This window comes from Pongo abelii, chromosome 13 (genome assembly GCF_028885655.2).
Source record: "Pongo abelii isolate AG06213 chromosome 13, NHGRI_mPonAbe1-v2.0_pri, whole genome shotgun sequence".
NCBI classification, from domain to species: Eukaryota; Metazoa; Chordata; class Mammalia; order Primates; family Hominidae; genus Pongo; species Pongo abelii.
The window spans coordinates 58,508,434-58,522,136 of NC_071998.2; the positions used below are offsets into that span (position 1 = coordinate 58,508,434).

At 38.3% G+C, this 13,703-nt stretch overlaps 1 protein-coding gene across 3 annotated transcripts in view; it reads right to left on the reverse strand.

The window, feature by feature from the left end:
• The window catches only part of DOCK8 (dedicator of cytokinesis 8), a 249,849-nt gene that overhangs the window by 189,567 nt on the left and 46,579 nt on the right, over positions 1–13,703 (reverse strand). For 2 of the 3 annotated variants that reach the window (XM_024252561.3, XM_024252560.3), the window contains exon 2: positions 2,337–2,439. In XM_024252561.3, the coding sequence (XP_024108329.3) occupies positions 2,337–2,439 (103 nt within the window). Of the gene's footprint in view, positions 1–975; positions 1,086–2,336; positions 2,440–13,703 lie in introns of those variants that run through there. The other variant, XM_024252563.3, reaches the window with a different exon arrangement.

A 13,703-nucleotide genomic window follows, 5' to 3' on the forward strand; every position in this document is an offset into this window, starting at 1 on the left:
TATTTTCCTTTGTAACTTTACATAAAATAATTTCTCCTGAAAGAAAATGTAAGGCTGTGGCATTAAAGTAAAAGCTGGTGGCCGGGCACCGTGGCTCATGCTTGTAATCCCAGCACCTTTTTGGGAGGCCGAGGCGGGCGGATCACCTGAGGTCAGGAGTTAGAGACCAGGCCGACCAACATGGAGAAACTCCGTCTCTACTCAAAATACGAAATTAGCCAGATGTGATGGCGCATGCCCATCTGTAATCCCAGCTACTCGGGAGGCTGAGGCAGGAGAATTGCTTGAACTGGGAGGCAGAGGTTGCGGTGAGCCGAGATGGCGTCATTGCACTCCAGCCTGGGTGACAAGAGCTAAATTCCATCTCAAAAAAAAAAAAAAAAAAAGGAAAAGCTGGTATGGAGAGAAAGGGTTAAAGCCTGTTAGCTAAACTTCCTTAATGTCTCTTAGGAGTGATGTCCACACTATTTCCCAAGACAACTACTGCAGAAAGCTGCAGCCTTCATTTACTTTTTAAAAAAGCAAAGCACTAAACCCTCTACCTTGTTTAAAATTTAAAAGTGTATCCAATCTATTTTAAACTAAATTTTGCATATTTTGGAATACAACTTCAGTCAATTAAAAAAATTTTTTTTTGATTTTCAACTAAATATATATTAGCACAAATTAAACCAAGAAGCATATCTAATTTATCTTGGTGTAAAGCTTATCTAATATACCTGAAAATGAACACAATATGCACTTGACATGCTTTTATTATACTCTGCAATTCTGAAACACAGGAAAAGTGCAAATAAAAAGGCCAGTCTAGCAAGCCACTGAAGTCATAAGTAGATTTTCTGAAAAAATGGCATGGAAAGTTACCTCTTGCAGTAAAAGATGCTATAGGTTTTTTGGTACTACTATTTCATTAATGACGCAACACACAAATTATCCTTCTGAAATAACCAGAAATCACTCCGGTAAAAAACATACCTTTAAAAGATTCACAGTTACACGGCGTGTAAATTGTTACAGGAGACAAAATGGCGGTTACCGGAAACTGAGTGGAAGGTTACAAAATTTCTAAGAGCAGAAGTGGTTTTGAAGTAATAAGTAGAAACAAAAAATAACCTAACCTCTTCAAGATAACCACCAGAACCAGCAAGAGAGTGCTGCTGTGCTGTGTGAGGAAGTGAGTACAGGAGGGCTGGAGCTCTCTCACAAAGGAAGTGAATATTCACTTCTGGTTTTACAAACAATCTCATTTGTCAGATTTATCTCACTCGGCACACATCTGGCATTTAGTGCTCAAATAATATAACATATATAGGCACACTCAACAATTGGCATTGATATAAAAATGTAGGCAATCTTCAACTTAAGAGGAAATGTGTTTTAAAAATGAAGGTTTAGGGCCAGGTGCAGTGGCTCACTGTAATCCCAGCACTTTGGGAGGCTGAGGCAGGAGGACTGCTTGAGCCCAGGAGTTCAAGACCAGCCTGGGCGACATAGCGAGACCCCTGTCTCTACAAAAAGTACAAAAATTAGCCAGGTGTGGTGGCAAGCGCCTGTAGTCCCGGCTACTTGGGAGGATGAGGTGGGAGGAGAATCATTTGATCCTGGGAGGTTGAGGTTGCAGTGAGCCGAGATCACACCACTGTACCCCAGGCTGGGTGACAGACTGACACCCTGTCTCAAAAAAAGAAGGTTTGTACATACTGTAACAGGATATGAAGCTCCAGATAGAGCAAAATTATGGTGACAGAAGTGAATCAGAGATTGCGTGAGTTGGAGGGTGTGGCCTGGGGAGAGGAGATTGTAAAAGGGCACTGGGGAACGCTTTAGGATAAAGGAAGTGTTCTATATCTTGACTGAGTAAAGGTTAAGTGACTCTAAATTGCCCAAATTCACCAAATTGTACACCTAAAATGTGTGAATTTTATTATATGTAAATTAGCAAGAAAATTATATTACAAAAAGGAGGTCTGTAACTCGGCATTTCAGATTTTGGAATATGCTTTTCCAAAAAAATGCATACTACAAATGGTGGTAAGTTTTCAAGCTAGCCCTTCTCCCCCAAATATGAACCATAATTTGGATGAGACTGAGTCACCTGGAAGCCCACCTAGTCTAGAGACGTCAAAACCACAGCTCCCAGAGGTTCTATTATGTACCCTAAGTACTGGCTGGCAGAGAGAGAGGGATATTATCTGATGCACAGTCACAGAGTTAGGATCTGGTGGCCGGAGAATGTGAGGTGATGGTAGGAAGATCTAAGGAACAGGAGGCAAACACATACCCTGGGCACTTTTGCACTTGACCAATCGCTAAGTAAACCTGGAACTCATACTTACTAGTTGAAGAGAGGGGAAGCCAGAGGTACTTATGCTCTGTCGATGGTACTGGCCAAGGTTTGGTGGGAGAGTAAACTGTTTCCTTATTTCCGCTGAAGAATACCTTGGATTAAAATAGAAAAATCTAAATGAAATGATTATTTTAGGAAATCATCACAATTTTAGATGCAATCTTTGATATCATGTTATACAACGTAGGCCTTGGCTGGGCGATGAGCAGAACTGACTAAGATACCTTCTCAGTGGCCTGTTAGTGGACATCGTAGATTTTGTCTGATAATACATACCCTTGAGAAGTTCACAGAGGCCATGATGCCTGCAGTCAGGGTCCTGCCCAATACTGGAAGGATGATGACAGAAGAAGGAGGACTTTGAGGCCCAAGACAAAGATCCAGGGCATTTGACTCCTTCTCCCCCAGCCATTCAGAGTTTTCTCTATGTGAGGATGTCTGGTCTCTGACTAGAATCCTTTAAATCCTGAGCTGCCATTTTGATCCAGCCATTCTCATTTCAAGCAGCTGAACCCTTTTGGCTGACTGGCTGCTACAACAGAGAACACCAGAGAACTGTTGTACGAATACTTCTACCTCCCTGCAGGCACCTTCGATGCTACAGGAATTCCCAATGATTGTATTTTTTCCAAACTACTCCTAGTGGAGTGATCCTTTGCATCACCCATGTGGACAAGGCTCAGCCAACACTTTAGGGAGCGACACACATGAGAGGAAGTTGTTCCCCACTGTCTACTCACACCTGCTGGCATGTGACTGCTGGCCAGTGATAGCCCAGCTTACAAACAGGTTGACTTCTGAGCACTTATCTGTTAGCCATTTGTTTGGAACTCAGAGCACGTTTTCTCATTACATCATTGTGTTGGTGGTTGGATTCTCAGGCTAGTTCACAAAAGTGTATTTAAACCACAATGAGGCCAAAACATACAATACCAATACCACTACTGAATATAATTAGAAACTAACAGATTACTGAGGATCAAATGAGGTCATATATTTTAAACATGCTTTGTATCCAACAAGGGTATATATAAATTTTTAAACATTGTAACTTTAAATGTAATACTTAAATATTACAAATGAAGCTTATTATGTTTTCTCTGTGAAAATGTGTGCTAGTGCATACTTATTAACTACCCTGCATGATGAGGTTTCCTACATGGTTTGCTTTGCTCCCGACCTTGGCAATGAGTTACACCTAGAGAGGCAGGAAACTGGGCTCTTGTCCCAACTTTGGCATCTATTCTCCCTCAGGAGCACCCCAGTTTCCTTTCAAGATGCCAACACTCATGCTGTGCACTGTCTAGGCAGAAACACAAATCAAAAGAGTGGGCACATAACTCACGGCAGGACAAGTATCTCTCTTTCCCAGGATTCTTTTTATTTTATTTTATTATTATTATACTTTAAGTTTCAGGGTACATGTGCACAACGTGCAGGTTTGTTACACATGTATACGTGTGCCATGTTGGTGTGCTGCACCCATTAACTCGTCATTTAGCATTAGGTATATCTCCTAATGCTATCCCTCTCCCCTCCCCCCACCCCACAACAGGCCCCAGTGTGTGATGTTCCCCTTCCTGTGTCCATGTGTTCTCATTGTTCAATTCCCACCTATGAGTGAGAACATGCGGTGTTTGGTTTTTTGTCCTTGCGATAGTTTGCTGAGAATGATGGTTTCCAGTTTCATCCATGTCCCTACAAAGGACACAAACTCATCCTTTTTTATGGCTTCATAGTATTCCATGGTGTAGATGTGCCACATTTTCTCAATCCAGTCTATCGTTGTTGGACATTTAGGTTGGTTCCAAGTCTTTGCTATTGTGAATAGTGCCGCAATAAACATACATGTGCATGTGTCTTTATAGCAGCATGATTTATAATCCTTTGGGTATATACCCAGTAATGGGATGGCTGGGTCAAATGGTATTTCTAGTTCTAGATCCAAATGGAGAGAAGATTGGAAGAACAAGACTGGAACACCTTCATCCTAGTGATGGCCCGTTACATGATGAAGCAAGGAAGTGTGAAACCCCAGAGGAAGCTGTAGCTGCAAGCATAAATTGTGCTCCTTAATTTTCTACAGCATTTTCTTTATTTAATTTTTTAAAAGTATAAGGAAATACTAGGATAGGAAGTAAGTATTCTACTAGCCGTGAGGGAAATGCAGATCAAATCACAATGAGTTGCCATTTCACAACCACTAGGCTGGCTATAACAAGAAAGAGGGGCAATAACAAGTGTTTGCAAGGATGTGGAGAAACTGGAGCATGCATATGCTGTTGGTAGGAATGTAAAATGGTGCAGCCATTTTGGAAAGCCATCTGGCAGTTCCTGAAAAATTTAAACAGAGCTCCCATGTATCCCAGTGTGTGGTGGCTCACAGTGTGTGGTGGCTCACACCTGTAATCCCAGCATTTTGAGGGGCTGAGGTGGGCAGATCACTTGAGGTCAGGAGTTCATGACCAGCCTGGCCAACATGGTGAAACCCCATTTCTACTAAAAATACAAAAAAATTAACCAGGTGTGGTGGCGCGTGCCTGTAATCCCAACTACTTGGGAGGCTGAGGCATGAGAATCGCTTGAACCCGAGAGGCGGAGGTCACAGTGAGCTGAGATTGCTCCACTGCACTCCAGCCTGGGTGACGGAGCAAGACTCTGTTGCAAAAAAAAAAAAAAAAGACAACCACACTTCCCCACAAAAACTTACACATGAATGTTCATAGCAGCGTTATTCATAAAGGCCAAAAAATGGAAAAAATCCAAATGTCCATCAACTGATGAATGACTTAACAAAAAGTTGTATATCCACACAATGGAAAATTACTCAGCAATAAAAAGGAAAAGAGTACATATATACACCACAACATAAATGAACCTTGGAAACATTATCCTAAGTGAAATAAGCTAAATCAAAAGACCACATGTTCTATGATTCTTTATATGAAATGCCCAGAATTGCAAAATCTATAGAGACAGAAAGTAGATTTGTGGTCACCTAAGGTTGTAGAGAAATGGAGAGTGGCTGCTAATGAGTTTGGGATTTCTGTTTGGAGTAATGAAAATGTTCTGAAATTGACTGTAGTGATGACTGTGAATACATTAAAAATCACTGAACTGTACACATGGGTGAATTTTGTAGTATATAAATTATATCTAAATAGATAGAGATAGGTGTACATGTAAATATTCTACAGAGACAAAAGTGAAGGCAAAAAATTAGTGTGACAACTAGGAATGAAAGAATAACCTCAGATTTTGTCTCCAAGTGCTTGATAGACTGATTTTAATTATAAGTTGGACAGTCACCAATTTTTTTAAAAATCAGCAGATTAGACCACTGTCCAAAACAAAGGTCTATATTGCATGAGCAACAATGTATCTTGTGTTTGGCACCATAGGACTCAAACCAACACTGCAATCATTTATTTGCTTACTTGAAAGAGGATCATAAGCCATGGAGGGCCAACACAACCAAGCCAAAGCCCTTTTCTGTGATCCAGCTGACCTTTTTACAGATAAGACTGACTTCTCCTGAGACTGCTGCCTCCAGGTCTTCCCCTAAGAGCTCTCAAACAACATGTCTTAGTTTTACGGCCATTCTAAAACTGGTCCTATTATAGACCAGAGTGGTCTATCTGAAATAAGAATATCTGAAAATGTTCAGGAAAGAAAGTGGCACTGTGAGAGGATCAAAGAGGCAGGAAGGACAGCGTCTTGCTTTCGTTTTGAAGCGAGATCTGTTGTCCTATGTCAAAACTCTAGTATTTTTGTTATCATGAAATCAGAATGTTCCTGCTCTCTAGCCCTTCTTAAACACGGTCAACTGGTATTTCTGTTCCAGTCATCCACGTACAAGTTTCCAAATTCAGAACTACACAACTAATCTTCTTCCTTGACACTTTGAGCCTAACCCGATACCTAATAACTCTCCTATTTTCTCTCCCTACAGAACCAATTATACAGAAGGCAATTAAACCTGTCACTTCAAAACTGTCAGATACGAACGAATGGTTTGTCCTTAAAATGAAAATAGTGAATCATTCCACGTGGAAAAGAATTGCTTCATATCATTTGAAGAACTTCAAAATAAAATATCTCTAGTGAGGCCCTACACACATATTAAGCTAGCAGAAATAGGCTGGAATGATAAAATTTCATGTTGGTCAAGCTGTGGGAAAACCAGCATGCCCCACACCCCTGGTAGGGTTGTATATTGGCTCTATGTGTCTGGAAAGTAATACTGTAATATGCAACCAGAACTATGAAACTGCTGTTACTCTTTTATCTAACTATCTTGCTTTGGGACATATACACCATGGAATTCATACAAACAAAAATATAATTTTGAGCAGAAATGAACATAAGAATTCTGTATATGATAGCATGATAGCAAATAATTGGAAATAACCAAAGCATCCCACATTGGAAAGAACACTGAACAAATAATAGTATAAAATATATGGGATATCATTTTTCCATTTAAAATGACAAAAATATAAATTAGGTTGACCCATGGAAACCTGCATACAAAGTAAGCTACAGTAAAAAATAGTATGAGCAACTAAATACAAACACACAACAATATAACAATATATGTGGAAATATACTACAAGGATCAGAAATCCTTTCCATAGTCAGAAAGTAGTTGAATAACTACCTCATACAGGTCTGTCTCCTGTGAAGTTATGTAAGTTCATAATTTTAAAAAAATCCATATGGCTGGGCACAGTGGCTCATGCCTGTAATCACAACACTTTGGGAGGCCAAAGCAGGTGGATCACTTGAGCTCAGGAGTTCCACACCAGCCTGGGCAACATGGTGAAACCCAGTCTCTACAAAAAATACAAAAATTAGCCAGGTATGGTGGTGTGTGCCTGTAGTCCCAGCTACCTGGGGGGCTGAGGTGGGAGGATTGCTTGAGCCTGGGAGGTTGAGGCTACAGTGAACTGTGTTCATGCCTGCTGCACTCCAGCTTGGGTGACAAAGTGAGACCCTGTCTCAAAACAAAAACAAAAACAAACAAATTGCATATATATAAAATAGTGTGCAGACAGAGCGTACTAATTGGGATGTTTAAAAGTTATGTAAATGTCAGCTATTAAGTTTCCTAATACGGAACTTCAGTCCCAAAAGAACATATAGCACCCCAATGTCCAAATCAACCTTCTTCATCTCTACCCTGGTCCTAGTGAAGGGGGACATCTGTCTCCACAAAAAGGAACACAGCCAAAGCAGGTGTTTGCACAGGTTCCGTTTCCATGCAGGTACTGTGCGTGGGTTTTATTTTCCTCTACCTTTGATTCTTAGACCAAATTTGACATGTCCAAGATAAGTTTCATGATGTTAGATTTATATCATGATAATATTTCCTTAATGAGCTAAGATACCCTTCTTCTAAGGAACTCAAAATAGTTTATAAATATTATCTTCTTTATTTTCCCGGAAGGGAGCCTTGGGATTTATTTAAAATGTCAATACCCATTGTGACTAAGGAGTCAGAATGGTGGTGATGGATTGGTGGTAAGGAGTGGGTAGAGAAGCTCTATGTTTTTTTCGGATCAGCAGATAATTATGATATTTCAATTGGGACTACAAACCACAACTAATCATAGAGTAGAGCTTGCAAAGTGTGGCTGCTGGATCATTTGCATTAAGTCATCAGCTACTTAGATAAAAATTCGAATTCCTGGACCCACCCCAGTCCTGTATTAGCATCTCTTGTGGTATGGCCTGGAAAACTGTATTTTAAGTCAGCAATTCCAGGTGATTTTTATGTTCAATAAAGCATAAGATTCACTGATAGGGCAAGACTGTGAAGGAATGGTTGGTTCATTCATTCATTCATTCATTCCACATTGAGAACACACAAATTGCTGGGCTCTCTGTTGCCGCTCCTGTGAAGCCTGATCCAGTGGGTAGGTGGGAGGAGGGCAGATGAATAATTTAATACTTATAATATAATATGGTAAGTATTCTATTACAGGAATATGCACAGTTCCTTGTGAGCAAAGAGGAAGGAGTTACTAATTCTGCCTAGGAATGTTTAGGGAGCTTTTAAAACAAGATTTCTGAGCCAGATTTTGAGAAAAAAATTAGTAAAAGAAGTTCTAATGGAGAAGACAATGCACTTTAAACTTTTAAACCATTTCATGATATGTAGACATCAGTTTTTCTCATTCTCACTTTAAGTATTTTAAACATCATGCTGCCTCATTTCTTTATAAAATATGTATCTAGAAGAATAAAGAAAAAGAATGAAAACTCATTGACAGAGTCCTGAGTCTTGCCATTTGCCATTTGCTTGAGTTTAAGCACATTAGTTGACTAAGGTGGGCCTTAGTTTCATTATATGTAAACCAAAGGGGCTGGGCTGTATAGTCCTGAGATCTTTCCAGCTCTAACAGGTGAAGATGCACAAGAATCTCCAAGCAGATCAGTCAGCACCACGAGCTACTCCAGCAGCTGTGCTAGGAAACCAAACAGCCCTGGAAGGCTTCTCCCTGGCTTTCGACCCTCAAGGAAAATTCTTTCATTATCTGCTGGTATGGCCGGCAGCCAAAATGGCTGGATGGATTTTAAAACTGATTTAAGGAAAAAAACTTTGTCTATAAGTATTGAAAGAGGTTTGGGTCTCTTGAGGTTTTCCTGAATCTGACATGTTTTAAACAATAGTGAAAGGGGTGGGGTAAAGAAAAGCAAATATATAATTTACTCTTGGTAACAAATGACTGTAAAACACTCCACGAATACAGTGTAAAGTACAAAGCTAGTAATAAGTATTAATTACAGACATTTGTGGGTGTACATGTGGATGCAACCACAACATACAGTATAATTAAACCTTGCAAAATAGCCATTGTTTCAGGACTAGAAATGATTTACATCAAATAAGCAGTGAAAGGTTGTTATACACCCCTCTCCCCAAACTTCCTAAGTTACAAGGTTAGGGCAGGGTAGTAGTTTTTAAAAATCAAGGTTTAGGCCGGGCACAGTGGCTCAAGCCTGTAATCCCAGCACTTTGGGAGGCCAAGGCGGGTGGATCACCTGAGGTCAGGAGTTCTAGACCAGCCTGGCCAACATGGTGAAACCCCATCTCTACTAAAAATACAAAAATTAGCCTGGCATGGTGGCAGGTGCCTGTAATTCCAGCTACTCGGGAGGCTGAGGCAGGAGAATCGCTTGAATCTGGGAGGCGGAGGTTGCAGTGAGCTGAGATCATGCCATTGCACTCCAGCCTGGGGGACAAGAGCGAGACTTTGTCTCAAAATAAATAAATAAATAAAAATCAAGGTTTAAAAATTTGTTGCATGTAGAAAAACTGACTTTGAATGATGTAGCTATCAAAGGGTTAGATCATTGTGCATGGCATGGATAAGGTCTGAAAACACACATCTAGCTCAAGAGTGAGTAGTTCCTGGAGTTGACCACATAAAAGAAATCTAAGGCTTTTTCTGAGATGCATTCTTGGATGCTTTTAGTAAAGTGCACTTTTAAAAGTGTACAAAATGAATTTCTGTAGCAAACTTTATATATCTATATATCTACACATATATCTATAGATCTCTATCCATAACTGTATCTCCATACACTCGTATACATATATGCATATGTATTTTCAGCCATAAAGTCTAGAATAAATTCCTTGTAAGTTCTTCAGTCTGTGGCCTCACAATGGATTATTTCAGGTTTTATTGTTTCTCATATTTTCTATCTCTTCTCATAAACAGACAAGCCATAACTGTGCAACTTCCATAAAACAGATTCAACAGGTGGAAACATGACTACAAAGAAAAGTTTGCCCCTTATTAGGAAGGCATGGAACTTATGTTTCTTCCTGACAGGGGAGTCCCAAATCCCTTTCACTTAGAAAATTCCTCTGAAGACAGTAGAATGTGTATTAGATGACTTAAGTGTTTGTGGGTTCCAGCAGCAAGACTAGAGAAGGATTTCTCACTGTCTTCAGAGACACCTCCTCTCCCCAGCCTTTATATATCATCATATGTTTCCTTCTTGATATAATCACCATCTACTGATGAAGCAGCATAATCACCTAAAAGAACACCTGTAACCATTTAGTGTCTTGTGTTTAAAGAAAAGAGTCTTTCCAGAAAAGTGTGTTGAGTCATAAAGTAACAGATGTAACCTATGTAAGCTGGATCCCAAAAGAGGAGGAGAGATGAAACTGGAGCAGAAGTAATATTTAAAGAAATATTGGCTGGCAAAAATACCAGACACAGCTTCATAAATTTCTATAAATGCCCATCCGAATCAATACAGAGGAAATCAAACCTAGACACATCATAGTAGAACTACTGAAAGTCAAAGAGAAAAATCTTTAAAACATCCAGGGAAAAGACACATTATCTTCAAAGTATAATAATGCAACCAACAATTAACTTCTCAATTGAAAAAATGAAATCCACAAATCAATGCAATGACATCTTCAAAGTGCTGAAATAAAATAACTAACAATCTAGAATTTTCTACCTAGTGAAAATATTCTTCATAAGTAATGAAAGGAAAAAAGATTTTACCAGATAAACAAAAACGGAGAGAATTTATTACCAGCAGAGCCATACTAAAATAAATAGTAAGGAGAGTTTTTGAGGCAGAAGAAAAGCAATCCCAAAGGGAAACACAGAAGTGCTGAAAGCATTGAAATATACCAAAAAGGTAAACATAAGTAAATCTAAATGATAGTGACTGTACAATATAAATATAATAATGATAATAATGTGAAGTTTAAAATATACATAGAATTAAAACATCAATGATACACAAAAGGTATGAGGGGTAAACGGATTTCATGTGTTTTAAAGCCCATATTATATCATCTGGGAAATGGTAAAAGTACTAATTAATACTAGGATTCTAATAAGTCAAACATGTATGGTTGCAATGTCTATAGCAACAAGAAACAAGTGGGCAAAATGGAAAAAAATTCCACAGTAGGATTGAACATTTATACCCAAATATATCAGGGTTTTTTCTGTGTGTTTTGTTTTTTGTTTTTGAGATGGAGTCTCCCTCTGTCGCCCAGGCTGAAGTGCAATGGTGCAATCCCAGCTCACTGCAACCTCTGCCTCCCCGGTTTAAGCAATTCTCCAGCCTCAGCCTCCTGAGTAGCTGAGACTACAGGCACCTGCCACCACGCCCGGCTCATTTTTGTATTTTTAGTAAAGACGAGGTTTCACCATGTTGGCTAGGCTGGTCTTCAACTCCTGACCTCAGGTGATCCACCCGCCTTGGCCTCCCAAAGTGCTGGGATTACAGGCATGAGCCACCGCGCCCTGCCTATATCAGTTATTAAATGTAAACAGATTAAATTCTCTAATTAAAAGACAAAGGTCATCAGACTACATTTTTAAAAATTGTTACTTATAAGAAGCACATTTTACTTTTAAAAACAGATTGAGTATAATTAGCTGGCAATAAACTGCACATATTTAAAGTATACAATTTGATAAGCTTTGACATATGTACAGACCCATGAAACCATTACTACAATAAAAAAGTTTCTTCATGCCCCTTCTTAATTTTTACCCTCCTTCTCCTGGTAACTACTAATTTGCTTTCCGTCACTGTAGATCATTTGCATTTTCTAGAGTTTTATATAAATAGGATCATACAATATATCTCTTTTTTTGGTCTGGGTTCTTTCATTCAACAGAATTATTTTGCAATCCATCTATATTGCACTGTGTATTAGTAGTTTACTCCCTTTTATTATAGAGGAGTATTCCATGGTATGGATATAACACAGTTTTTTTTAAATCCATTCATCTGTCTATGGACATTTGAGTTGTTTTCAGTTTTTAGTTATTACAAATAAAGTTGCTATAAACATTTGTGTTCAAATCTTTATATGGATACATTCTTTCATTCCTCTTGGGTAAATGACCAGTTAAAGTGTTTTACAACGTGGTTGTATACTCCCATAATCAGTGTTCCAGTTTTTCCATATGTTCAACAATACTTGGTGTTGTTAGTATTTTTAATTTTAGCCATTATACTAGATATGTTGTATGTGGTGGTATGTCATTATATTTTTAATTTGCATTTCCCTAATGACTAATGATGCTAAGCAAGTTTTCATGAAGAGACACACTTTATTTATTTATATTTAACTTTTATTTTAGGTTTAGGGTTACATATACATGTTTGTAACACAGGTAGATTGTGGTGTCTTTCTTTCTTTCTTTCTTTCTTTTGACACATTTTAAATATAAGGACATAAAAAGACTGAAAGTGAAAGAATTTAAAAAGTTATGAAACCTAGCCAAAAGAAAGCTGAGGTAGCTATAGTACTATCAGACAAAATGGACTTTAAGAAGCATTACCGAAGAGAGAGACATTTCCTAAATAATAAAAGGGCAATCCACCAGAAAGACACAACAATTCTAAATATGTATGTACCAAGTAACATAGGCTCAAAATATATAAAGCAAGAACTGCAAAAGTAGAGGAAAAATATTACATCCACAACTATAGTAAAAGTTTCAAACATACTTCTGTTCTATCAAGCAGATTAAAAAAACCCAGAGACACACAGAACTTGCACATGATAGACAGACTTGTGCTAACTGACATATACAGAAAACACTACGCCTAACTTCAGAGTACACATTCTTCTTGCACACATTAAACATTTACATATTGACCATATCACCGACCATAAAACAAATCTCAACAAATTGCAAAGGTCCAGAAATCATATAGAGTAGCTAGTCTAATGCCATGTAGAACTAAACTAGAAACCAACAAAAACATACTAACTCTAAAACATCTAAATATTTGTTTTTGCAAATTACATAATTTTAAGCATATTTTTCTTTCCATTTATGTGCCTGGGCTAAGTAAGTGGATTTTTAAAAATTATATAAAAACCAAAAAGAAAATAGCCAGAGAAGAAAACTACATGTAATATTTAGACATAGTTATATAAGCTATTCTATTTTTATTTTGAGCATGTAATATATCTTGCAATTTTAAATATAAAAAGTATAAAAAAGCACATTGTACAATGTCTCCCTCCTACTCTTGTCTGCCAGGTACCCAGTTCCCTCTGCATAGACAATCTAGGTAATAATTTCTTTTTTTTTTTTTTTTTTTGAGACGGAGTCTTGCTCTGTCGCCCAGGCTGGAGTGCAGTGGCACGATCTCCGCTCACTACAAGCTCTGCCTCCTGGGGTAATAATTTCTTGTGTTTCCTTCTGTGTCTATAGAGTTTATAAGCAAATACATATATACATTCTTTCCCACATTTTTATTTACACAAATGGGAATACAGTATTAAGAGTCATCTATGTTGTAGTGTTCACCCATTGTTCATTCCTTTTTATTATGGAGGAGT